Genomic DNA, 27,930 nt, shown 5'->3' with positions numbered 1-27,930 from the left:
AAAATGTACGACGGAATGACAGCGAGAAATACCCATTTTTTTATATATATAGATTTATTCATGAAAGGTAAATCGAGCAAATTGGCTATTTCTGGCAATTTATTTAAGTGTGTATCAAACTGGTAGCCCTTCGCATTAATCAGTACCTAAGAAGTAGTTCTTGGTTTCAAAAAGGTTGGTGAACCCTGGTTTAAATAAATCACATAACTGTGATATAAGGGCTTTTCACCTTTCTTTCTTTCTTAGTTTATTTCGAACATGACATACCTACAACATTATACATCAGACAATTTCATATCATTTCACAATACATCATGTCCGAAAATGAGTAGGAAGAACGCTGCTGTGTTGGATCCGCTTTGGACTGGACTCAAGCGACTGTGTTGGATCCATTATGGATTGATCTTTCACAGTATCATGTTAGACCCGCTCGACATCCATTGCTTTCCTCCTCTCCAAGGTTCTCATAGTCATTATTGTCACTGACGTCCCACTGGGTGTGAGTTTTCCTTGCCCTTATGTGGGCCTACCGAGGATGTGGTAGTGGTTTGTGCAGCCCTTTGAGACACTAGTGATTTAGGGCTATATAAGTAAACATTGATTGATTGATTGAAGAAGCAAATCTTATTTAATCCTACCCTTTTCCCACGTCAGAGTGTTCACAAATATATACATTCATTCTCTGACCTTCTTTACAGCAAAATAGCAAAATGACATCCGTGAATGAGTAACACAAAAGTTTTGTAATATGTAATTAATTAATTCAGTCATTATTAACACACTGAGATGAAGAATATCTTATTTTCAATAAGGTTGAAAGTGATTCTCATAATTCTGCATAGCTCGGTGGGTAGAGTGGCCGTGCCAGCACCGTGAGGGTTGCAGGTTCGATTCCCGCTTCTGCCATCCTAATTACTGCTGTTGTGTCCTTGGGCAAGACACTTTACCCACCTGCTCCCAGTGCCACCCACACTGGTTTAAATGTAACTTAGATATTGGGTTTCACTATGTAAAGCGCTTTGAGTCACTTGAGAAAGGCGCTATATAAATATAATTCACTTCACTTCACTACTTTGTAAGCACTATTAATTTGAACAGCCTCTTAAACTGGATCATATCAGTACAAAGTTTAACTTCTTTACTTAATCCATTCCATCATTTAATTCCACATACTGATATGCTAAAGGTTTTAAGTGTTGTACGTGCATACAAATGTTTTAAATTAGATTTTCCTTTAAGGTTATATTTCTCTTCTTTAGTTGAGAAGAATAGGTTGATTGGCAACACTAAATTGGCCCTAATGTGTGAATGTGAGTGTGAATGTTGTCTGTCTATCTGTGTTGGCCCTGCGATGAGGTGGCGACTTGTCCAGGGTGTACCCCGCCTTCCGCCCGATTGTAGCTGAGATAGGCGCCAGCGCCCCCCGCCACCACAAAAGGGAATAAGCGGTAGAAAATGGATGGATGGATGGATAGTTGAGAAGAATTGTCTTAGGTAGCAGGTTATAATTTGCTTTGTACATCATTTTAGCTGTTTTCAATTTTACCAAGTCATCGAGCTTTAATATTTTTGACTCAATAAATAAAGGGTTTGTATGGTCTCTATATCCAACATTATGTATTATTCTCTCTCTTTACCTTGCGCAAGGTGTACAAAAACCCATTCAACTACGGCAAGTTGAATAACTGGAAGGTCTTCTTTGGCGTGGAGAAAAAAAGGTGTGTTTCCTCAATGTTTTGTGTTTCCATAGTACTGTCATTGACCCCGTCTATTACCTAATGACCTTTGCTTCCAGTCACTGGGTAACACGTGTCCTGCTGCCCTCCGCTCACTCTCCACTTGGCGACGGCTTGAAATGGGACGTCTTCCCTCTAAAAAAAGACCCCATGCCGGTGTGATGGGCGACCTACAGACATGATGCTGCTGGGCTGCAGGCTCTTTTTAAAGATGGATCCAGGTGGAACTCAAGGGATTGGGTGATATCAACCCTCGATACCTCAAAACCCCTCTGCTCAAACTTGCGGGGATGGATCTTTAACAAGCCACTGATGGAATTCGAACAAATAATTTAAGGGCGTTATCTCCTTTTATTCGACCAAAGCTTATACTTCATAAGCCTGTACGACACTACAGTAAAGTGTTATTTATATGTGTTTTGTATCTGTTTAAGTTAATAAACCTTGTTTAAAAAACTTCACACCTTGACAATGTTGTTATTATTCAGAATCACAATATACAGTGGTATAGCTCGGTTGGTAGAGTGGCCGTGCCAGCAACTTGAGGGTTGCAGGTTCGATTCCTGCTTCCGCCATCCTAGTCACTGCCGTTGTGTCCTTGGGCAAGACACTTTACCCACCTGCTCCCAGTGCCACCCACACTGGTTTAAATGTAACTTAGAATTTGGGTTTCACTATGTAAAAGCGCTTTGAGTCACTAGAGAAAAGCGCTATATAAATATAATTCACTTCACACTTCACAAATGATGCATTTTCAGTTTCGCGTTTTCTTCCTTGCAACAGTAAACAAAATCCGCCTGCATAACTGTGCATTTTATTTTAGTTTCATGGTCACAGCATCTTATCTGTTACATCACATAGTTGTTTGTGCAGAAAGAGCACACACACATATGCTGTCAGGGATTAATTCAAACCATGCCAGATTTGATCTTCATTGGAATATACTGCAGCAGATACATTATATAGGATTTGTATACTAATATCGACAAATGCAGGTAAAAAAAAACACAGCCTATACAAACAGAATATTATCAATAAACTAAATTATTAATCATTCCAACTATAATTTATCCATCATGCAAAATACCAGTTTCCGTGATAAGGATTATTCAGGGAGGGTGAGGATTGTCAAGCGCCAAATGTTGCCTACTATTAAACCGTAAAAATAAAACTTCCGCTCCCATTTTCTCAGTTAAAACATTTTGGAATTAGTTTTATCGTAGAAATGTAGATTTTTTTAATGTATCTTATATTACAATATATTTTGACGGAAACATTCTTAATTTATATTGAAATTTGATCCCGGCATGTATTTTAGAAGTTTTATTTTGAAAATCCTCGGTTCTATTTTCCGCTGTCCCGAAACGCAGCAGACGAGCGGGTAGCGTCTGCGCATGTGCCAAATCTGATCAGGCTTTATTCTCGAATCAATGCAAGAGGTTTGTTCTGTTCTCCGGCATTCAGTGGACAACTATTCCTTTATTTCCTTATATTTGTAGATATTTTATGATAATTTCCTGAAGTCAGCAGGCGAAATAGAGCTGGGGTTTTTTTTGGTTATTTTTCCTGTTTATTGCTCGGGTTCGGTAAAAAAAAACAAAAAGAAAACCTTAAACTTTGGAGTTCTGATGTGGCAAGCTAACTGTCGACGAATGCATAATTTAGCAGACTGGATTTCCGGTAAGTAATTACAAATTTTGACGATTTTATGACTTGTCAACATTACCATTATTGATTGATTGATTGATAAGTTTATTAGTAGATTGCACAGTACAGTACATATTCCGTACAATTGACCACTAAATGGTAACACCCCAATAAGTTTTTCAACTTGTTTAAGTCGGGGACCACGTTAATCAATTCATGGTACAAATATATACTATCACAGGGGTCGGGAACCTTTTTGGCTGAGAGAGCCATGAAAGCTAAATATTTTTAAATGTATATCCGTAAGAGCCATATAATATTTCCATCCATCCATCCATTTTTTACCGCTTATCCCCTTAGGGCAGGGGTGCCCACACATTTTCTGCCGGCGAGCTACTTTTCAATTGACCAACTCAAGGGGATCTACCTCATTTATATATATCATTTATATTTATTTATTTATGAAAGAGACATTTTTGTAAACAAGTTAAATGTGTTTAATGATAATACAAGCATGTGTAACACATATAGATGTCTTTCTTTCACAAAGACAAGAATATAAGTTGGTGTATTACCTGATTCTGATGACTCGCATTGATTGGAATCAGACGGTAATGATGATAACGCCCACATTTTCGAATGGAGGAGAAAAAAAGTTGTCCTTTCTGTACAATACCACATGAAAGTGGTTGGTTTTTGGCATCTAATTCATCCAGCTTCCATACACTTTACAAGAAAAACATTGGCGGCAAATTCCGTAGCTTGCTTGATTGACATTCACGGCACCCGAGGGTCTTGTGAGATGACGCTGGCTGCTGCCAGTTCATTATTATGAAAAAATGACAGAGAGGAAGGCGAGAAACACTTTTTATTTCAACAGACTTTCGCGCCGTCCCTTCCGTCAAAACTCTAAAGGCCGACTGCACATTTCCTATCTTCACAATAAAAGCCCTGCTTCATGCTGCCTGCGCTAACAAAATAAGATTCTCGGAAAGCTGGCGTGCACAAGTGATGTGCACGCCAGCTTTCTGAGGGATCGCTTGTGCACGCCAGTTTTCCGAGACTCTGTATTTAGTTAGCGCAGGCAGCATGAAGCAGGGCTTTTATTGTGAAGATAGGAAATGTGCAGTCGGCCTTTAGAGTTTTGACGGAAGGGACGGTGCGAGAGTCTGTTGAAATAAAAAGTGTTTCTCGCCTTCCTCTCGGTCATATTTTCATAATAATGATCTTGCAGCAGCCAGCGTCATCTCACAAGACCCTCCGGTACCGTGAATGTCATTTAAGTGACGTCTTGGTGAAGAATGTTGATCACTAATTTTTAGGTCTATTTTTTTAAAAAGCCTGGCTGGAGATCGACTGACACACCCCCCGCGGTCGACTGGTAGCTCGCTATCGACGTAATGGGCACCCCTGCCTTAGGGGGTTGCGAGGGGCGCTGGCGACTATCTCAGCTACAATTTTTTAATGCCAAATACAACAAATGTAAGACCAACATTTCTAAAGTATAATAAGTCTCTTATTCTTTTTAATAAGATTTTTATTCTGAGGTTAACCAATAATAATTAAAATACTTCTTACCATTAATGCAACTTCATGAACAGGTATGGTAGAAAAGTATGCATATATTATCACACAACTTTTATGCTTAAGGGCCGTTGCTATAAATATTTTCAATTGTGCTGAAGTGGTATTTTTCTTTGTCTGTGCAAAACTGGCAATCCAAAAGATTGCAAGCTAGTCTGGTATCAATGTCCAGGAACGGCCTGCTGACTGCCAAGGCCGGACACCGCCGTGACGTAGACGGAGCAGCGAGACAAGGCGATATCACCAGCGTCAACACATTTGCATTTTTGTATAGTCATATAGTGTGTCTAACCGAAGTTGTCGAGATTACCCCCTTCCCTCAGCGACAGCTTCAGTGATGTAAACAGGGACCTCCCAAATTAATAGAGGAATCACACAGGCTGGACAATTAGAACATAGTTTGGATCTGTAACTAGAATACAGCCCAAAACACATGTCTCCTCATTGAGCCAAATTGAAATCTGTCTCTGCATGATTCCTTGCTTCTCGTCTGTTTAATAGATTTTATCAGTGTTTGAACCTGACGGATTACCAGCGGATATAGAAATGTCAGCTAAGATTTATCTGAGAGCCAAATGCAGTCATCAAAAGAGCAGCATCTGGCTCTAGAGCCATAGGTTCCCTACCCCTGTACTATCAGAATAATACAGTCATCACACAGGTTAATCATCATAGTATGTACATTGAATTATTTACATTATTTACAATCCGGGGGGTGGGATGAGGAGCTTTGGTTGATATCAGTACTTCAGTCATCAACAATTGCATCAACAGAGAAATGTGGACATTGAAACAGTGTAGGTCTTACTTAGTAGGATATGTGGAGACATCTTTACGCTGCTGATCCGCTTGAGATGGTTTCCTGTGGACGGGACTCTCACTGCTGTCTTGGAGCCACTATGGATTGAACTTTCACAGTATGATGTTGGACCCGCTCGACATCCATTGCTTTCGGTCCCCTAGAGGGGGGGGGTTGCCCACATCTGAGGTCCTCTCCAAGGTTTCTCATAGTCAGCATTGTCACTGGCGTCCCACTGGATGTGAATTCTCCCTGCCCACTGGGTGTGAGTTTTCCTTGCCCTTTTGTGGGTTCTTCCGAGGATGTTGTAGTCGTAATGATTTGTGCAGTCCTTTGAGACATTTGTGATTTGGGGCTATATAAATAAACATTGATTGATTGATTGATTGATGTACAGCCAGCAGAGAACATAGTGAGTTCACATAGCATAAGAACAAGTATATACATTAGAAGTACATTTGATTATTTACATTAGGTTGTTTATAATCCGGGGAGATGGGATGTGAATGGAGGAGGGTATTAGTAAAGTGTTGAAGTTGCCTGGAGGTGTTGTTTTAGAGCGGTTTTGAAGGAATATAGAGATGCACTTACTTTTACACCTGTTGGGAGTGCATTCCACTTGGGGCAGGGTCTCCTCCCCAACCCGGAGATGGCACTCCACCTTTTTCCGGGAGAGAAACATGGACACTAAAACATAAAAAACAAACAAAAAAAACAACATTTAAACAAGATTTTACAGTGCTTGAATCCTACTGCTAAAAACAGTGGTATGGTTTTTCCATTCCCATTCCATCCATCCATTTTCCTACCGCTTATTCCCTTTGGGGTCACATGGGGCGCTGGTGCCTATCTCAGCTACAATCGGGCGGAAGGCGGGGTACACCCTGGACAAGTCGCCACCTCATCGCAGGGCCAACACAGATAGACAGACAACATTCACACACTAGGGCCCATTTAGTGTTGCCAATCAACCTATCCCCAGGTGCATGTCTTTGGAAGTGGGAGGAAGCCGGAGTACCCGGAGGGAACCCACGCATTCACGGGGAGAACATGCAAACTCCACACAGAAAGATCCCGAGCCCGGGATTGAACCCTGACTACTAGCACCTTCGTATTGTGAAGCATACGCACTAACCCCTCTTCCACCGTGAAGCATATTCATGTATTTACTAAATACATGAGTGATAGTGGCGCGGGGAGCTGGCTGGTGCGGCAGCTGTCAGTACACGTGACGTAAACATTACAGCCAGCTTGCCCTGTCAGGAACACTTTGCAACATTTTTTTTTTATTATGTCTTTTTTTTTGCACTTGTGATTTAGTGTGCATTTTCCCCTTCGGTGTGACACATACAGGGTCCATGATGGGAGGCTGTGTTGGGAGGAGGAGCGGAACCGATGGACAGGAGAGTACCAGAAGCTTGACCAGAGGCAAAAAACGTGGAGGTGAGTTCTGTTTGATTGATAGATTGATTGAGACTTGTATTAGTAGATTGCACAGTACAGTACATATTCCGTACAATTGACCACTAAATGGTAACACCCGAATAAGTCTTTTAACTTGTTTAAGTCGAGGTCCACGTATAACCTGGATAACCTAGAAATCGGGCAGAAGAGGGTCGAAGTGTAATGGAAGCCTGTGGGACCCTTCAAATCCTCTTGCAGGCTTTGCATGGTTTGATGGTTGCATTATAGAAGATTATTTTCCTCATGGTTAAATGGAGATTAAGCTACTTTAAGCAGAAGGCGAGCCTTGCAGACTAATATGATATGAAATGTTGCAAATGTCTAGCAACCCAAATATGTCGAAAGAGCCATCCATCCAGGTGCTGGCGCCTATCTCAGCTACAATCGGGCGGAAGGCGGCGTACACCCTGGACAAGTCGCCACCTCATCGCAGGGCCAACACAGATAGACAGACAACATTCACACACTAGGGCCAATTTAGTGTTGCCAATCAACCTATCCCCAGGTGCATGTCTTTGGAAGTGGGAGGAAGCCGGAGTACCCGGAGGGAACCCACGTATTCACGGGGAGAACATGCAAACTCCACACAGAAAGATCCCGAGCCTGGGATTGAACCCAGGACTGCAGGACCTTCGTATTGTGAGGCAGACGCACTAACCCCTCTTCCACCGTGAAGCCCCGAAAGAGCCATATTAAAGTTAAAGTACCAATGATTGTCACGCACACACTAGGCTAGGTGTGGTGAAATTTGTCCTCTGCATTTGACCCATCCCCTTGTTCACCCCCTGGGAGGTGAGGGGAGCAGTGGGCAGCAGCGGTGGCCGTGCCCGGGAATCATTTTAGGTGATTTAACCCCCAATTCCAACTCTTGATGCTGAGACCAAGCAAAGAGGTAATGGGTCACATTTTTATAGTCTTTGGTATGACTCGGCCGGGATTTGAACTCACAACCTATCAATTTCGGGTCGGACACTCTAACCACTAGGCCACTGAGTTGGACCAAAAATACAACAAAAAGGGGAGGGGGCGTGGTTTGAGCGGGGCGTGGTTAAGAGGGGACGAGTATAACTCACCACCTCGAGTATTTCATATATATATATATATATATATATGTATGTATGTATGTATGTATGTATGTATGAAATACTTGACTTTCAATTAATTCTAGCTCTATATATTTATTTTATTGTATATATAAATAAAATAAATAAATGAATTTCAGTCGGCACCTATCAAATACACAGTAATAAAAACACAGTTGTTCTACTAACTGTACTGTGCTTGCTGGTTACTAAAAAAACAACAACAACACTTACCTTTCACTATTTGAGTAACCTTTGTTCTGCCATTTGCGCACTGGCGAAAGTCACTTTCCGTCACGTAAATCGTTGGCCAATCAAAAAGCAACCCCATATCGCTTTAGCCAACATTCACCAGGAGATGGCAACAGAAAACATAGAATCACTCTATTACAGACGGCGTCGCCATGGCTGTAACTTCCTCGTTCTTCTGCTTCGTCTCCTTGTGTGTGCAGTTTTTTATTAAAATCTGTAGATGTTGTAATGTGATTGGGCAGGCAAGCTGTTTATATAACAGGAAAGCGGACATGAAAACAGGGTGTCCCCACTTAATGTCCGCATGGAGCTGGAGGGGGCGTGAATTTCGGGAGATTTTCGGGAGAAAATTTCTTCCGGGAGGTTTTCGGGAGAGGCGCTGAATTTCGGGGAGTCTCCCGGAAAATCCGGGAGGGTTGGCAAGTAGACATGAAATATCACCCCTTATTCACCTTAACACTTTTTTAATCCAATATAGTACTCCTGCTTAAGGCTGAGCCAATCAGAGGCCCCAATACTGGACAGCGTGTTCCGATTAGTCTCATCAAGTGGCCAATACCACTGGAGTATTGATATTTTGTGTGTTCATTTAGCCATGTTTATGCTTGAAAATGCTTACACTAGTTAGGGAAAAATGTTGTAAAATATGTAGAAAAAAACTGACAAAATCAGTTATGTGGTGAAAACAGGATATTTGAAGTGCGACGTGGCAACAGGCGGTATTTTAAGATGTGTAGCGAAGCAAATCTGTCATATTGTGTTACAGACACTTTTCCCTTTCTGTGAGTTTTACTTCATATTAGTTTTGTCATATAGTTGTTAACATCTCTTTAGACCAGGGGTGGGCATTACGTCGATCGCGATCGACTGGTCGATCTCGGAGGGTGTGTCAGTCGATCTCAAGCCAGGCATTAAAAAATAGACATAAAAATGAGCAATCATCAATGATACCAAGACTTCACTTTCGTCAGTTGTTTGACATTCTCGGCACCCGAGGATCTTGTGAGATGACGCTGGCTGCTGCGAGCTCATATTTAAGAAAAAAATCACTAACAGGGCGGACGCAGAGAAACACATTTTATTTCTAGAGACTCCGTACCTACTGTCAAAACTCTAAAGACCGACAGCACAGTTCCTGTCTTCACCATAAAAGACCTGTTTCATCCTGCCTGTGCTAACAAAATAAGAGTCTCAGAAAGCTAGCGTGCACAAGCTAGCAAGCTACGGAGTTTGATGCCAATGTATTTCTCCCCCGCCCTCAGCGACCGCTTTCTCACTTGCTTGCCCACCCGCACACTCACTGACGTCACTCACCTGCTGCCAGACATTAAAGGGCCACACACATATGCTACTCTCATAACAAAGTGTTTAAAAACGAGTATGCAAGTTGGACAAATGAGATGCCAAATCCAACCACTTTCATGTGGTCCATCCATCCATCATCTTCCGCTTATCCGAGGTCGGGTCGCGGGGGCAACAGCCTAAGCAGGGAAACCCAGACTTCCCTCTCCCCAGCCACTTCGTCTAGCTCTTCCCGGGGGATCCCGAGGCGTTCCCAGGCCAGCCGGGAGACATAGTCTTCCCAACGTGTCCTGGGTCTTCCCCGTGGCCTCCTACCGGTTGGACGTGCCCTAAACACCTCCCTAGGGAGGCGTTCGGGTGGCATTGGTATTGGACAGAAAGGAGGACTTTTTTTTTTCCTCCATTTGAAAATGCGGACGTTATCAGCACCACTGTCTAATTCCAATCAATGCAAGTCATCAGAATCAGCTAATACACCAACTTATATTCTTGTCTTCATGAAAGAAAGGAATCTATGTGTGTTAAACATGCTTGTATTATCATTAAACACCATTAACTTGTTAACAAAAATGTCTCTTTCATAAATAAATAAATATAAATTATAAATAGGAATGAGGTAGATCTCCTCGACTTGGTCAATTGAAAAGTAGCTCGCCTGCAGAAAAAGTGTGAGCGCCCCTGCTTTAGACTTATGTGGCATGTTAACATTATTCAAACTTTCATGGTGTCGGGAGTTTCAGTCTGTAATGGAATAGTTTTGATCTACGGGATGAATGGTAGGAGCAATGTGACTTCAGTTGTCCTTTTCGATCCGATGTAACTCCTCTTGTTTGAAAGCACTGCATGAATTGTGTATACCTTTTAGTTAAAAATGCAAAAAGATGGAGCTATTTTGCGTGCCATTGTCCAAAAACCTCACAGTAGCTGCTAAATCTTTCACGCTTCAAATCTGTGCCCTGATTTTTATAGGCACCGCCCTTCAAAAAAATTCCCCAAAGTGTCGGCAGGCATGGATGTGTTGTTATTCATAATGCATTGATCTGCAGCCGGAGCTGGCACAGAACGCCGTCATACCTCTTTGACTTGACTTGTGCTCGTCACACACTAAGAAATGCTGGGTTATTTTTATAACCCAATTTAGGAGTTGCTAATGTTGGGATTGATTGATTGATTGAGACTTTTATTAGTAGATTGCACAGTACAGTACATATTCCGTACAATTGACCACTAAATGGTAACACCCCAATAAGTTTTTCAACTTGTTTAAGTCGGGGTCCACGTTAATCAATTCAGGCTAGGGGTTACATTCTTGATGCATTTTTATGAAGAGCAATCCATTTGCTCTTCATAGGGTATTATTTTAACTAAATTTCTGAGTTTTCAAAACTGTGAACCATGTTTGGGTTGTTTTTCAATGAGTAACACATTTTTTGGTAAAGGCTTTTTTTTTTTTAATTAAAAAGGTACTTTTTTCATGAAGGGGATTTTATCATGGATTAATCTCGGGGATGGCGTGGCGAAGTTGGTAGAGTGGCTGTGCCAGCCATCTGAGGGTTACTGGTTCAATCCCCACCTTCTACCATCCTAGTCATGTCCGTTGTGTCCTTGGGCAAGACACTGCACCCTTGCTCCTGATGGGTCCTGGTGAGCGCCTTGCATGGCAGCTCCCACCGTCAGTGTGTGAATGGGCGAATGTGGAAATACTGTCAAAGCGCTTTGGGTTCCTTAAAAAGGGGTAGAAAAGCGCTATACGAGTACAAGCCATTTACATTATTTACAACAGGGGTGCCCACACTTTTTCTGCAGGCGAGCTACTTTTCAATTGACCAACTCGAGGGGATCTACCTCATTTATATATATCATTTATATTTATTTATTTATGAAAGAGACATTTTTGTAAACAAGTTAAATGTGTTTAATGATAATACAAGCATGTGTAACACATATAGATGTCTTTCTTTCACAAAGACAAGAATATAAGTTGGTGTATTACCTGATTCTGATGACTTGCATTGATTGGAATCAGACAGTAATGATGATAACGCCCACATTTTCAAATGGAGGAGAAAAAAAGTTGTCCTTTCTGTACAATACCACATGAAAGTGGTTGGTTTTTGGCATCTAATTCATCCAGCTTCCATACACTTTACAAGAAAAACATTGGCGGCAAATTCCGTAGCTTGCTTGATTGACATTCACGGCACCCGAGGGTCTTGTGAGATGACGCTGGCTGTTGCCAGTTCATTATTATGAAAAAATGACAGAGAGGAAGGCGAGAAACACTTTTTATTTCAACAGACTTTCGCGCCGTCCCTTCCGTCAAAACTCTAAAGGCCGACTGCACATTTCCTATCTTCACAATAAAAGCCCTGCTTCATGCTGCCTGCGCTAACAAAATAAGAGTCTCAGAAAGCTGGCGTGCACAAGTGATGTGCACGCCAGCTTTCTGAGGGATCGCTTGTGCACGCCAGTTTTCCGAGACTCTGTATTTAGTTAGCGCAGGCAGCATGAAGCAGGGCTTTTATTGTGAAGATAGGAAATGTGCAGTCGGCCTTTAGAGTTTTGACGGAAGGTACGGCGCGAGAGTCTGTTGAAATAAAAAGTGTTTCTCGCCTTCCTCTCGGTCATATTTTCATAATAATGATCTTGCAGCAGCCAGCGTCATCTCACAAGACCCTCCGGTACCGTGAATGTCATTTAAGTGACGTCTTGGTGAAGATTGATGATCACTAATTTTTAGGTCTTTTTTTTTAAAAGCCTGGCTAGATATCGACTGACACACCCCCCGCGGTCGACTGGTAGCTCGCGATCGACGTAATGGGCACCCCTGACTTACAATCACACATCTTATGAACATACTACTATGACCATACACGGCAATTCTTATAGAAAAAATGTCACTCATATGAATGAATGAATGATGTTTATTGTCATTGTGCATGTACAGGTACAGGTCCAGTGAAATTTAGGTTGCTTCCCTGAGGTGCTTTGCATTTAAAAAAAAAGAAGAAACCACACAATATACAGAAACAACACAATATACACAATATGCAAAATACAATATGGCCTAAGACCACTCTGAGAGGCAATGTAAAAAACGAGACAATAAAAAGTGACTAGTAAAACTGACGAGAGAGGAGTAATGCTGATTCCCAGTGTGCTGAGGGGGTGGGAGTCAGTATTTCCTACCTCCTATGCTGTGCAGGCTTTTTATTGTGGATTAAATATGAAAATGAATATGGTAAATATTGTCCAGTTGGCATGTAACCACTGATTGCACAGTCCCGGATCGTGATTGACCGGATTGGCTTCCTCATGCTGCACATGAAGAAGTTTTTATTTTTATTTTATTTAATTTTTTTTACATTCCAGCTGCATTTAGTGCAGTTATTTTGCTTCTGAGTATATTTTAACCCCCGAATGCAGCTGAGATAGGCTCCAGCACCCCCCGCAGTGAAGTGAATTATATTTATATAGCGCTTTTTCTCTAGTGACTCAAAGCGCTTTACATAGTGAAACCCAATATCTAAGTTACATTTAAATCAGTGTGGGTGGCACTGGTAGCAGGTGGGTAAAGTGTCTTGCCCAAGGACACAACGGCAGTGACTAGGATGGCAGAAGCGGGAATCGAACCTGCAACCCTCAAGTTGCTGGCACGGCCGCTCTACCAACCGAGCTAAATTGCCCCAATCGCGGTAGAAGGGACAAGCGGTAGAAAATGAATGAATGGATAAAATAATTTTGATCAGTAGTTGGAAGGAGTAGGACAAACCAACGATACAATTTAGAATTTTTAACCAACTATTGGGTCGAGGAGCTCTAAATTGCGCAACCCAATAGTTGGGTTGGGAATGACCCAACATTGTAGTGAGCATAAATTAGCTTTTGTGTCAAATAAATTAAACCCAATAGTTGGGTTATGAATCAACAAACATTGAGTTCGCATAACTCAACTTTTGGGTTAAATAATTCAACCCAATAGTTTGGTTGGGAATAACCCAACATTAAGTTATCAGAACTCAACTTTTTGGGTAAATGATTCAATGCAAAAGTTGGGTTTGCAAAATTAACCCAAAATGTTGAGATAATCCATCCAACAGCTCGGTTGGTAGAGTGGCCGTGCCAGCAACTTGAGGGTTGCAGGTTCGATTCCCGCTTCCGCCATCCTAGTCACTGCCGTTGTGTCCTTGGGCAAGACACTTTACCCACCTGCTCCCAGTGCCACCCACACTGGTTTAAATGTAACTTAGATATTGGGTGTCACTATGTTAAGCGCTTTGAGTCACTAGAGAAAAGCGCTATATAAAAAATAATTCACTTCACTTCACTTCATCCATCGATTTTCTACCGCTTGTCCCTTTTGGGTGGGTAAAATAACTCAAATAAGGCGTTTGTTCTTTTTTGAACCAGCAGTTGGGTTAAAATTGGGTTATTTTTCAACCCAACATTTTTTAGTGTGCACAGTATATTTTACTTCCAGAGCCACGACATCATCGCCCCACAAATGAATCACCGTGCCGGTGGTCCGCTTCACAGAATGACGAGGCTTTGTTGTCTGCTAATAGGTTTAGCATGCTCGCGTCAGGTATTTCTATCCCGCCCTCTAAATAGAACTGATAGGATTATCGGCCTCCTGTGTAAAGATGCAACCTTCAGGAGAGTCAGGACACTCTAAACTTATTGTCGCCGTATTGAACCCTTGTTCCATTACCTGCTATTTATATTTACGGTGGATCAAGAGTTCATGAGTAGCACACATACAGTATAAGTAGAGGGAGGGTTTACCGACATGTTCCTGGGCTTGTGGCGCCATAGAACACATCCAGACTGACCAGATTGTTGCAGAGCTTTCATTGCGTGTTGCTGCTCTTTCCATGCAGTCACAACAAACTTAAAGATCCGCAACAAAACTATGGGAGTTCCGAACTCCAGGGAGTACAACTACTACCATTCTCCGAATCCACCTTTAAGGATTTTGCTGAAAAGTAAGTTATTGATAGATTATTTAGTTTAGTCATCCAATGAGGGGTGTATTTGATGCTTAGTTGGCTAGTTTATGTTGACATAATTATGTTGAAAGGGGAAATCTATCCATTTCCTACCGCTTATTCCCTTTGGGGTCAAATGTTTTGTTTAATTTGTTGCTGCTGTCCGATATTTTTATTATATATATTTTTTAATATGGACTTATTCTTTATAACTGTGAAAATATAATTTTCTTTAAATATTTTTTTCTGTTTTTTGAGCGACACAATACATGCTTTTTATTGGACAAAAACGCTGTAAATAGTTGCTATAGCAACCTCTTCTACCTTTTGAAATTAGTCCGTTTTGTTTAGCTGCAAATGAAGCACTATTGCAGGTCCTGGGGCCCCAGCTTTTCTACTATAGAGGGCCACGGGGCCCCCAATCAAATATTAACACTGAATTAGTAATCCCACTCTTAATTTTAATCATGTTAAACAGTTATAGCTACAATACTTACAGTTTAGCAGGATAAACCTTGTCAAAAGGACTAAATTATGTGTTAATTTAAAAAGATTATTATTTATTTAACACATAACCAATAGGCTTAGGTCAGGCTGATTAGAAAAATTCAAATTAATTAAATTAATCAAATATACTGTATCATAAATAGCTGATTAAATTATTTAGTGCTATAATAAATTAACTACATTAATAAAGATAAATAATAATTTATTATTGAATGGTCAATAAAACTTAAGTGAAAATGAAAATGTTTGCACTTAAGAAACTTGTCTGTTGACTTTTGATCCAGACTTCTTCGGTTTGTATGTTATAGTCATTACTGCCACAAGTGGTGAAAAAGTGTATTGCAACTGACTACCACTGCGGCCTATACGGACCACAATTTGTTATATATTGTATATATTATATATGTTATAATATAATACAGGGGTGCCCATTACGTCGATCGCGAGCTACCAGTCGACCGCGGGGGGTGTGTCAGTCGATCTCCAGCCAGGCTTTTAAAAAAAATAGACCTAAAAAAAAGTGATCATCAATCTTCACCAAGACGTCACTTAAGTGACATTCACGGTACCGGAGGGTCTTGTGAGATGACGCTGGCTGCTGCAAGATCATTATTATGAAAATATGACCGAGAGGAAGGCGAGAAACACTTTTTATTTCAACAGACTCTCGCGCCGTACCTTCCGTCAAAACTCTAAAGGCCGACTGCACATTTCCTATCTTCACAATAAAAGCCCTGCTTCATGCTGCCTGCGCTAACTAAATACAGAGTCTCGGAAAACTGGCGTGCACAAGCGATCCCTCAGAAAGCTGGCGTGCACATCACTTGTGCACGCCAGCTTTCCGAGACTCTTATTTTGTTAGCGCAGGCAGCATGAAGCAGGGCTTTTATTGTGAAGATAGGAAATGTGCAGTCGGCCTTTAGAGTTTTGACGGAAGGGACGGCGCGAAAGTCTGTTGAAATAAAAAGTGTTTCTCGCCTTCCTCTCTGTCATTTTTTCATAATAATGAACTGGCAGCAGCCAGCGTCATCTCACAAGACCCTCGGGTGCCGTGAATGTCAATCAAGCAAGCTACGGAATTTGCCGCCAATGTTTTTCTTGTAAAGTGTATGGAAGCTGGATGAATTAGATGCCAAAAACCAACCACTTTCATGTGGTATTGTACAGAAAGGACAACTTTTTTTCTCCTCCATTTGAAAATGTGGGCGTTATCATCATTACTGTCTGATTCCAATCAATGCAAGTCATCAGAATCAGGTAATACACCAACTTATATTCTTGTCTTCGTGAAAGAAAGACATCTATATGTGTTACACATGCTTGTATTATCATTAAACACATTTAACTTGTTTACAAAAATGTCTCTTTCATAAATAAATAAATATAAATGATATATATAAATGAGGTAGATCTCCTCGAGTTGGTCAATTGAAAAGTAGCTCGCCTGCAGAAAAGGTGTGGGCACCCCTGATATAATATATCATTATATATTATATACTGTATATAGAATATGTAAATATTACATATATTTTATATTTTATATTGATACGATGCTACACTTTTAGTCTACTTTATATCTGCATTATCCTTTCCATCCTCACCCTTCCCACCTTTGTAACTGAGCTACTGTGTGGAACACTTTCCCTTGTGGATCAATACATTTTGTCTAAGTCTAAACTGTGAAACAGATATTTTTGGCCGCCCAACAAAGGGGGAGAAAAAACAACAGTCTTGCACTATCATCCTTTGCATTTACAGATGGAAAAATCTACTTTGCAACACAATCCTGTTCAAAATGTACTGCTAATAAATGATAGAGCAGTACAGTGTACACCTTCTGCTTATTCTCCTAATTAAGGCAATAACATATATTCAGTATTGGACATTTTAGTATGTACCACACTATCAGATGATGCAGTTGGCCAAAGCATGTCGGCGTGTCCAGCCAATGCCCTTTGAGGATAGCCAGAGACTAAATCCTGTTATGTGGCACCTGATTACTGCCTGTAATCCGCTGGCGTGTGTGTGGGTGTAAAGTCAGCATCACATGTATGTGTTGCTGCTGGCGGCTGTAATCCACACAACTACTGCAGAATTAATCACTTTAATTATCCCGCCCTCCTGTGAATCAAATTAACGTTCTTACTTTGCACACGTGGCTACATTGGATTTTGCACAGCCACACGCCGCACGGTGACTGCTGTAAACCTTGCTTTCGAAATTCTGAGGGGTATGCATTTCAAAATAGGTTGCTTGTTGAGGGTGGTCGTTGGTCACTATAAACTTTCAACGCGGGCCACTGTTATAAACGTACTGTAAATCAGTGTGCTGTTAAATGGAACGTTCTTCTTCTTCTTGTTACTTGAAAATGTAATTAGTTTCACGTTTTGCATCACAGACATTTATTTCCTTGTGGCTGCAGGGAGATAATAAGCAACAATGAAAATAAACAGGCCCAGAACTGCATAACTCAGGGGTGTCAAACATGTTTGCCCTCGAAAGGCCGATTTTAACAATAAGTAATATATCAATCAATCAATCAATGTTTATTTATATAGCCCTAAATCACAAATGTCTCAAAGGACTGTACAAACCACTACGACTACGACATCCTCAGAATAATAATAACAATAATAATAATGGATTAGATTTATATCGCGCTTTTCTATTGTTAGACACTCAAAGCGCTCACAGAGAAGTGGGAACCCATCATTTATTCACACCTGGTGGTGGTAAGCTACATCAGTAGCCACAGCTGCCCTGGGGTAGACTGACGGAAGCGTGGCTGCCAGTTTGCGCCTACGGCCCCTCCGACCACCACCTATCATTCATTCATCATTCATTCACCAGTGTGAGCGGCACCGGGGGCAAACGGTGAAGTGTCCTGCCCAAGGACACAACGGCAGCGATTTGGATGTCAATAGGTGGGAAGCGAACCTGCAACCCTCAGGTTTCTGGCACGGCCGCGCTACCCACTACGCCATGCCGCCCACATAAGGGTAAAGAAAACTCACACCCAGTGGGCAAGGAGAATTCACACCCAGTGGGACGCCAGTGACAATGATGAATATGAGAAACCTTGGAGAGGACCTCAGATGTGGGCAGTAATTTTTCCTGATTATGATTCGCGACCCCGAAAGGGAATAAGCGGTAGAAAATGGATGGATGGATGGATGATTCATTTTAGAATTTTGATGACATGTTTTGAATAGGTTAAAATCCAATCTGCACTTTGTTGGAATATATAACTAATTGGACCAAGCTATATTTCTAACAAAGACCAATCATTATTTCTTCTTGATTTTCCTGAACAAAAATTTCAAAATAAATTCAAAATACTTTGAAATAAGATTTAAATTTGATTCTAAAGATTTTCTAGATTTCCCAGACTAATTTTTTTAAATTTTTATCATAATAAGTTTGAAGAAATTTTTCACAAATATTCTTCGTCGAAAAAACAGAAGCTAAAATGAAGGATTAAATTAAAATGTATTTATTATTCTTTACAAAAAAAATAAAAAATACTTGAACATTGATTTAAATTGTCAGGAAAAAAGAAGGAATTTAAAAGGTAAAAAGGTATATGTGTTTAAAAATCCTAAAATCATTTTTAAGGTTGTGTTTTTTTCTCTAAAATCGTCTTTCTGAAAGTTATAAGAAGCAAAGTGAAAAAAATAAATGAATTTATTTAAACAAGTGAAGACCAAGTGTTTGAAATATTTTCTTGGATTTTCAAATTCTATTTGATTTTTGTCTCTCTTAGAATTAAAAATGTCGAGCAAAGCGAGACCAGCTTGCTAGTAAATAAATAACGTTTAAAAAATAGAGGCAGCTCACTGGTAAGTGTTGCTATTTGAGCTATTTTTAGAACAGGCCAGCGGGCGACTCATCTGGTCCTTACGAGCTACTTGGTGCCCGCGGGCACCGCGTTGGTGACCCCTGGTATATACATTGAATTATTTACATTATTTACAATCCAGGGGGGTGGGGGGATAGTTGGTTTGGTTGCTATCAGCACTTCAGTCATCAACAATTATATCACCTGAGAAATGGACATTGTAACAGTGTAGGTCTTGAACATAGTGAGCTCAGAAAGCATAAGAACAAGTATATCAATTAATCAATCAATGTTTATTTACATAGCCCTAAATCATCAGTGTCTCAAAGGGCTGCACAAACCACAACGACATCCTCGGTAGAGCCCACATAAGGGCAAGGAAAACTCACCCCAGTTGGACGTCGGTGACAGTGACAATGATGACTATGAGAAACCTTGGAGAGGACCGCATACCACCCCCCCTAAGGGACCGAAAGCAATGGATGTCGAGCGGGTCTAACATGATACTGTGAAAGTTCAATCCATAGTGGCTCCAACACAGTCGCGAGAGTTCAGTTCAAAGTGGATCCAAGACAGCGGCGAGAGTCCCGTCCACAGGAAACCATCCCAAGCGGAGTCGGATCAGCAGCGTAGAGATGTCCCCAACCGATACACAGGCGAGCGGTTCATCCTGGGTCCCGACGAGCGGTCCATCCTGGGTCTCGACTCTGGACAATATATGAATATACATGCATATGTATAATATAACAATATATTTTTGTACATAAGCTGCAAAAAAAATCTTAAAATTTCACTTTAAAAACTGGCAGCTCAGTCACCAGAATTTTACAGTAAAAGCAGTGTTTTGTTTTTTATTTTACAGCATATAAAAATTGTAACACATGGAATGGAATGGGGGCTTCACGGTGGAAGAGGGGTTAGTGCGTCTGCCTCACAATACAGAGGTCCTGAGTTGTCAGGGTTCAATCCCGGGCTCGGGATCTTTTTGTTTAGAGTTTGCATGTCTTCCCCGTGAATGCGTGGGTTCCCTCCGGGTACTCCGGCTTCCTCACACCTCCAAAGACATGCACCTGGGGATAAGTTGATTGGCAACACTAAATGGTCCCTAGTGTGTGAATGTTGTCTGTCTATCTGTGTTGGCCCTGCGAGGAGGTGGCGACTTGTCCAGGGTGTACACCGCCTTCCGCCCGATTGTAGCTGAGATAGGCACCAGCGCCCCCTGCAACCCCAAAAGGAATAAGCGGTAAGAAATGGATGGATGGATGGAATGGAATGGAAAAACCATACCACTGTTTTCAGCAGTAGGATACAAGCACCGTAAAATCTTGTTGTTTTAATGTTGTTGTTTTTTGTTTGTTTTTTATGTTTTAGTGTTTTACGGTATATTGGAAAAAAACAGTACCAAAGTTGATTTTACGGTAAAAAAAAAAAACTCAGTCTGCGAAATTTAAGCCGTAAAATCTATTGTCAATTTTACAGTCTAGAATTTGATTGATAATTTGTTTTTAAATCATAAGTCAAACAGATATTTAAGTACAGAATTTATCTTTATTTTACCAAAAATATTTTTCAAATACATAAAGACGTAGTATTTTGATTTTGATAATATTGCCGATGAGGTGGCGACTTGTCCAGGGTTTACTCTGCCTTCCGCCCGAATGCAGCTAAGATAGGCTCCAGCACCCCCCGCTGTCAGGCTTGCCACTGACAGTTTGTTTGTGTTTTAGTTTCTCCTCTGTGTATTTAGTATTTCCTGTCCTTAGTTCCTGTCAGCACTCTTATTTTGGTTCAGCTTCCTGTTTGTCTCCCTGAGTGCTTTGTTTCCCCTCAGCTGTGGCTGATTGGCACCTGGCCACACCTGATGTCAATCAGCCAGCTCCTATTTTACCTCCTTTGTTCCTCCAGTCAGTGCTGGATTATTGTCGCTCTTGTGTCGTGCTACTATCTGTCCTTGTCGTCGTAGCAGTAAGCTGTTTCTGTTAGCTAATTGTAGTTTGTTTTCTCCTAGATTTTTGGTTTCGTGTTTTCTTGTTAGCCGTTAGCTGTTTCCAGTTTTTCTGTTTCCTGCTAGATACCTGTTAGCTTCCACGCTAGGCCTTTTGTTTGTTATCCGCCCACGTGCGCGCTTTTGGTTTGAACCCTTTGTTTGGTTTTGTTCTAGTTTTTTATATTAAAACCATGTTTTCTCACTCCATGCCTGCCTCCATCTCTGTATCTTGGGGTTTGTCATCAAGCGGTAGAAAATGGATGGAATATTGACTTTTAAAAGATATGCAAATGCATGTGGTACATGATACTTAATGTCGAAGGGAAAGAATAAATATATTTTGTAAGAAAAGATTAAGCATTTTATTAGTGCATGTTATTTCCACTCTTTCGTGGGCCACGTAAAATAATGTGGCCGGCCACATTTGGCCCTCGGGCCTTGAGTTTGACACCTGTGGCATAACTACTAACTTATCACTTGACCATGATTAATAGCGTGCCGTTGTAAGTTCTTCAATCAATCAATCAATGTTTACTTATATAGCCCTAAATCACTAATGTCTCAAGGGCTGCACAAACCACTACGACATCCTCGGTAGGCCCACATAAGGGCAAGGAAAACTCACACCCAGTGGGACGTCGGTGACAATGATGACTATGAGAACCTTGGAGAGGAGGAAAGCAATGGATGTCGAGCGGGTCTAACATGATACTGTGAAAGTTCAATCCATAATGGATCCAACACAGTCGCGAGAGTCCAGTCCAAAGCGGATCCAACACAGCAGCGAGAGTCCCGTTCACAGCGGAGCCAGCAGGAAACCATCCCAAGCGGAGGCGGATCAGCAGCGCAGAGATGTCCCCAGCCGATACACAGGCGAGCAGTACATGGCCACCGGATCGGACCGGACCCCCTCCACAAGGGAGAGTGGGACATAGGAGAAAAAGAAAAGAAACGGCAGATCAACTGGTCTAAAAAGGGAGTCTATTTAAAGGCTAGAGTATACAAATGAGTTTTAAGGTGAGACTTAAATGCTTCTACTGAGGTGGCATCTCGAACTGTTACCGGGAGGGCATTCCAGAGTACTGGAGCCCGAACGGAAAACGCTCTATAGCCCGCAGACTTTTTTTGGGCTTTGGGAATCACTAATAAGCCGGAGTCCTTTGAACGCAGATTTCTTGCCGGGACATATGGTACAATACAATCGGCAAGATAGGATGGAGCTAGACCGTGTAGTATTTTATACGGAAGTAGTAAAACCTTAAAGTCACATCTTAAGTGCACAGGAAGCCAGTGCAGGTGAGCCAGTATAGGTATATATGTATGTATATATGTATATAAAGGTATATACAGTACAGGCGTAATGTGATCAAACTTTCTTGTTCTTGTCAAAAGTCTAGCAGCCGCATTTTGTACCAACTGTAATCTTGTTGTCAATATCTCCTTAACACTGCTTTATATTGTGCTTTTCTTATGAACGTCTTACAAACCTACAAGTCGTCTTTTAAAAACCATGAATAACATTGCGCCGGCTGTCCACCCTTTGCCATCAGGACGCAACGAGCCTCTCAAAAAGGAGCGTCCCAAGTGGAAGAGCGAGTACCCAATGACCGAGGGCCAGCTCAGGAGTAAACGGGATGAGTTTTGGGACACGGCCCCGGCCTTTGACGGACGGAAAGAGATCTGGGACGCGCTGCGAGCGGCAGCCCTGGCGGCAGAGTGCAATGACCTGGAGCTGGCGCAGGCTATCGTGGACGGAGCCTGCATCACTCTGCCTCACGGTACACACACACACACACGCACACACATACACACACACACACACTCATTAGATGCCTCAACCTGCTTGGAATTGCACATTTTTCATCAGTTGCTTGTCATAATTCAAATGTCAGAGGGCGGTGCACAGAAGGCCACGCATCAGTTGTTTAGAGATTACTGCTGTGATGATTACATAACAGCGCTGTGTGACCGCCTGGATTGGTGCACAGAAAGCAGAGGGGGGAAAGCCGGTCTCCAATCAACAAGAAAAGTGGTACTTCTCACCTTTATATACTCAATTCTGAAAGGATTCATGTTATATTTGAGCAGATTATGGCGGGTTTCTGCAACTAGCAGCATGCACTCTGGCATTAACCAGGCAGCAATGAATGTCTCACCAGGAGTGCTTTGGTAAATCAGACATTGAGACGAAGCATGATGAATGTGGGTTCTTTCGACTATTTCTTAAGTGTCAAAGTCGGGGCCCACGAATGAATTATCTATGGCCCCCCCGGGATGATATATGATTAGTATTAGAACCGGCCCACAGGCCACAGCCGCCTGCTGCTGTTTTGCACGCACCAATACTCCATCGGTGTTGGCGCGATGAATTTTCAAAATGGGGTCCCATTTTCAAAATTCATAAAAATGGGGTCCCGCAGCAAATTTTTGGGGTGCCACATTTTTGTAACCGTTTTGAAAACAAATCAAAAAAATGTATGCATTGTAAATGATAAATGGTAAATGGGTTGTACTTGTATAGCGCTTTTCTACCTTCAAGGTACTCAAAGCGCTTTGACACTACTTCCACATTTACCCATTCACACACACATTCACACACACTGATGGAGGGAGCTGCCATGCAAGGCGCCAACCAGCACCCATCAGGAGCAAGGGTGAAGTATCTTGCTCAGGACACAACGGACGTGACGAGGTTGGTACTAGGTGGGATTTGAACCAGGGCCCCTCGGGTTGCGCACGGCCACTCTTCCACTGCGCCACGCCGTCCCTTAAATATATATATCTCACATTCTATATTGTGCTTTGGAAAAAGGTTGTCAGAAACATTACCTTATTCATTTAAAAAAATATAATACAAAAGAAAACACATTTTTATGCATATGTAAATGTATTCAGTTATAAACATTCATTCACTTTCTTCTTTCCTTTTAAACTTTACCGATGCCGGTATTTTTTTTTCTATATTTTTATTTTAATATTTTCAGAATGTGTTTGTTCTATCCATCCATCCATTTACTACCGCTTGTTCCCTTTGGGGTCGCGGGGGCCGCCGGTGCCTATCTCAGCTACAATCGGGCGGAAGGCGGGGTACACCCTGGACAAGTCGCCACCTCATCGCAGGGCATGTTTGTTCTATTTTTGGCCAAAGTAAGACAAAGAAAATGATTTGAAGTTGTCTTATTTTTTAGTTTTAATGCCATGATTTTAATAGTCCGGCCCGCGTGTGCACAGATTTTCCTCCATGCGACCCCTGAGCTAAAATGAGTTTGACACCCCTGGACGATTTCCTTCCTTAACTGGCCTTCTAGAATTTGCTGCGGGCTAATTGAAAGGAAAGTTTGGACATCTATATTACATGTTCCGGTTCTATGGTGAACTTGATGTCGGGAATTGTATGCAGGTCCGTCGCATAAACACTATGCGGTTGTTTAGGGCCACGACCACTCAGGGGCCATGTGATCACGCCACAGGCTTTAGGACAGAGCTGGGCAAATATTTTGACTCAGGGGCCACATTGGGATAAAAAAATATGTCTGTGGGGGCCAAAGTGTTAGATATAAATATAAATGGAATACAATGATTTGCAAATCCTTTTAAACCCATATTCGATTGAATGCACTACAAAGACAAGATATTTGATGTTCAAACTCATAAACTTTTTTTTTTTTTTTTTTTGCAAATAATAATTAACTTATAATTTCATGGCTGCAACACGTGCCAAAGTAGTTGGGAAAGGGCATGTTCACCACTGTGTTACATCACCTTTTAACAACACTCAAACAGGCAGGTCAGTCTAGTACCCGCAGTCTAGTACCCGCACTCTTTTATGTCCGCTAACTTTTTGCAACTCAACGCCCAAAAAACGGAAATGCTGATTATCGGTCCTGCTAGACACCGACCTCTATTTAATAATACAACTCTAACATTTGACAACCAAACAATTAAACAAGGCAACTCAGTAAAGAATCTGGGTATTATCTTTGACCCAACTCTCTCCTATGAGGCACACATTAAAAGCGTTACTAAAACGGCCTTCTTTCATCTCCGTAATATCGCTAAAATTCGCACCATTCTGTCCACTAAAGACGCTGAGATCATTATCTATGCGTTTGTTACGTCTCGTCTCGATTACTGTAACGTATTATTTTCGGGTCTCCCCATGTCTAGCATTAAAAGATTACAGTTAGTACAAAATGCGGCTGCTAGACTTTTGACAAGAACAAGAACGTTTGATCACATTACGCCTGTACTGTATATACCTTTATATACATATATACATACATATATACCTATACTGGCTCACCTGCACTGGCTTCCTGTGCACTTAAGTTGTGACTTTAAGGTTTTACTACTTCCGTATAAAATACTACACGGTCTAGCTCCATCCTATCTTGCTGATTGTATTGTACCATATGTCCCGGCAAGAAATCTGCGTTCAAAGGACTCCGGCTTATTAGTGATTCCTAGAGCCCAAAAAAAGTCTCCGGGCTATAGAGCGTTTTCCGTTCGGGCTCCAGTACTCTGGAATGCCCTCCCGGTAACAGTTCGAGATGCTACCTCAGTAGAAGCATTTAAGTCTCACCTTAAAACTCATTTGTATACTCTAGCCTTTAAATAAACTCCCTTTTTAGACCAGTTGATCTGCCGTTTCTTTTCTTTTTCTCCTATGTCCCACTCTCCCTTGTGGAGGGGGTCCGGTCTGATCCGGTGGCCATGTACTGCTCGCCCGTGTATCGGCTGGGGACATCTCTGCGCTGCTGGTCCGCCTCCACTTGGGATGTTTTCCTGCTGGCTCCGCTGTGAACGGGACTCTCGCTGCTGTGTTGGATCCATTGTGGATTGATCTTTCACAGTATCATGTTAGACCCGCTCGACATCCATTGCTTTCCTCCTCTCCAAGGTTCTCATAGTCATCATTGTCACCGACGTCCCACTGGGTGTGAGTTTTCCTTGCCCTTATGTGGGCCTACCGAGGATGTCGTAGTGGTTTGTGCAGCCCTTTGAGACACTAGTGATTTAGGGCTATATAAGTAAACATTGATTGATTGATTGATTTTACTACAAAGCCACACTGTTGTAACACGTACCTTGGTATTTTCTTACCGAAATAAGCAGGGGTGTCCATGATAACGTTGCTTGGATGAAAACATATGTTGCTCCAAAACCTGTATGGACCATTCTAGGGGCGGCATGGCGTAGTGGGTAGAGCGGCCGGCCAGAGACCTGAGGGTTGCAGGTTCGCTTCCCACCTATTGACATCCACAAAATCGCTGCCGTTGCGTCCTTGGGCAGGACACTTCACCCTTTGCCCCCGGTGCCGCTCACACTGGTGAATGAATGATAGGTGGTGGTCGGAGGGGCCGTAGGCGCAAACTGGCAGCCACGCTTCCGTCAGTCTACCCCAGGGCAGCTGAGGCTACTGATGTAGCTTACCACCACCAGGTGTGAATGAATGTTGAGTCCCACTTCTCTGTGAGCGCTTTGAGTGTTTAGAAAAGCGTGATATAAATCTAAGTTATTATTATTATTCAGCATTAATGGTGCCTTCACAAATGTGTAAGTTACCCATGCCTTGAGCACTAATACACCCCCATACCTTCACAGATGCTGGCCTTTGAACTTTGCGCCTATAACAATCCGGATGGGTATTTTCCTGTTTGTTCCGGAGGACACCACGTCCACAGTTTCCAAATATAATTTGAAATGTGGACTCGTTAGACCACAGAACACCTTTCCACTTTGCATCAGTCCATCTTAGATGAGCTCGGGCCCAGCAAAGCCAGCGGAGTTCCTTGGTGTTGTTGATAAATGTTTTTTTCTTTCCATAGCAGGGTTTTAACTTGCACTTACAGATGTAGCGACCAACTGTAGTTACTGACAGTGATTTTATGAAGTGTTCCTGAGCCCATGTGGTGATATCCTTTACACAATGATGTCTGTTTTTGATGCAATACCGCCTGAGGGATAAACGGTCCGTTATATCATCGCTTACGTGTAGTGATTTCTCCATATTCTCTGAACCTTTGCATGATTTTACGGACCGTAGATGGTAGAATCCCTAAATTCCTTGCAATAGCTCGTTGAGAAATGTTGTTCTAAAACTGTTCGACAATTTGCTTACAAATTGGTGACCCTCGCCCCATCCTTGTTTGTGAATTACTCAGCATTTCATGGAAGCTGCTTTTATACCCAATCCTGTTCCCAATTAGCCGGCACACCTGTGGGATGTTCCATATAAGTGTTTGATGAAAATTTCTCAACTTTATCAGTCATTATTGCCACCTTTCCCAACTTTTTTGTCAGGTGTTGCTGGCATCAAATTCTAAAGTTAATGATTATTTGCCAAAAAAAAAAAATGTTTATTAGTTTTGAACTAGTTTGGGACGGCGTGGCGCAGTGTGGGAGAGTGGCTGTGCGCAACCCGAGCGTTCCTGGTTCAATTCCCACCTAGTACCAACCTCGTCACGTCCGTTGTGTCCTGAGCAAGACACTTCACCCTTGCTCCTGATGGGTGCTGGTTGGCGCCTTGCATGGCAGCTCCCTCCATCAGTGTGTGAATGTGTGTGTGAATGGGTAAATGTGGAAGTAGTGTCAAAGCGCTTTGAGTACCTTGAAGGTAGAAAAGCGCTATACAAGTACAACCCATTTATAACATCAAATATGTTGTCTTTGTAGCATATTCAACTGAATATGGGTTGAAAATGATTTGCAAATCATTGTATTCCGTTTATATTTACATCTAAC

At 41.9% G+C, this 27,930-nt stretch overlaps 2 protein-coding genes across 4 annotated transcripts in view; both read left to right on the top strand.

Annotated features, from left to right (window-relative positions):
* zdhhc16a (zinc finger DHHC-type palmitoyltransferase 16a) overlaps positions 1–2,197 on the top strand; it is a 30,259-nt gene extending 28,062 nt beyond the window's left edge. The window contains exons 10-11 of one of the 2 annotated variants that reach the window (XM_061910150.1): positions 1,648–1,718; positions 1,796–2,197. In XM_061910150.1, coding sequence (XP_061766134.1) covers positions 1,648–1,718; positions 1,796–1,898 — 174 coding nt within the window. In that variant the 3' untranslated portion in view covers positions 1,899–2,197. Of the gene's footprint in view, positions 1–1,647; positions 1,719–1,793 lie in introns of both variants that reach the window. The other variant, XM_061910151.1, reaches the window with a different exon arrangement.
* Positions 2,198–3,133: 936 nt separating this feature from the next.
* Positions 3,134–27,930, top strand: part of LOC133558943 (ubiquitin domain-containing protein 1-like) — a 28,490-nt gene continuing 3,693 nt past the window's right edge. Inside the window, exons 1-3 of one of the 2 annotated variants that reach the window (XM_061910143.1) lie at positions 3,134–3,416; positions 7,120–7,209; positions 22,737–22,964. In XM_061910143.1, the coding sequence (XP_061766127.1) occupies positions 3,365–3,416; positions 7,120–7,209; positions 22,737–22,964 (370 nt within the window). In that variant the 5' untranslated portion in view covers positions 3,134–3,364. Of the gene's footprint in view, positions 3,417–7,119; positions 7,210–14,625; positions 14,852–22,736; positions 22,965–27,930 lie in introns of those variants that run through there. The other variant, XM_061910144.1, reaches the window with a different exon arrangement.

Source organism: Nerophis ophidion, linkage group LG09 (genome assembly GCF_033978795.1).
Source record: "Nerophis ophidion isolate RoL-2023_Sa linkage group LG09, RoL_Noph_v1.0, whole genome shotgun sequence".
Taxonomy (NCBI): domain Eukaryota; kingdom Metazoa; phylum Chordata; class Actinopteri; order Syngnathiformes; family Syngnathidae; genus Nerophis; species Nerophis ophidion.
Note: the sequence above shows the minus strand (reverse complement) of the source record. Positions and strands in the feature narration are given on the sequence as shown.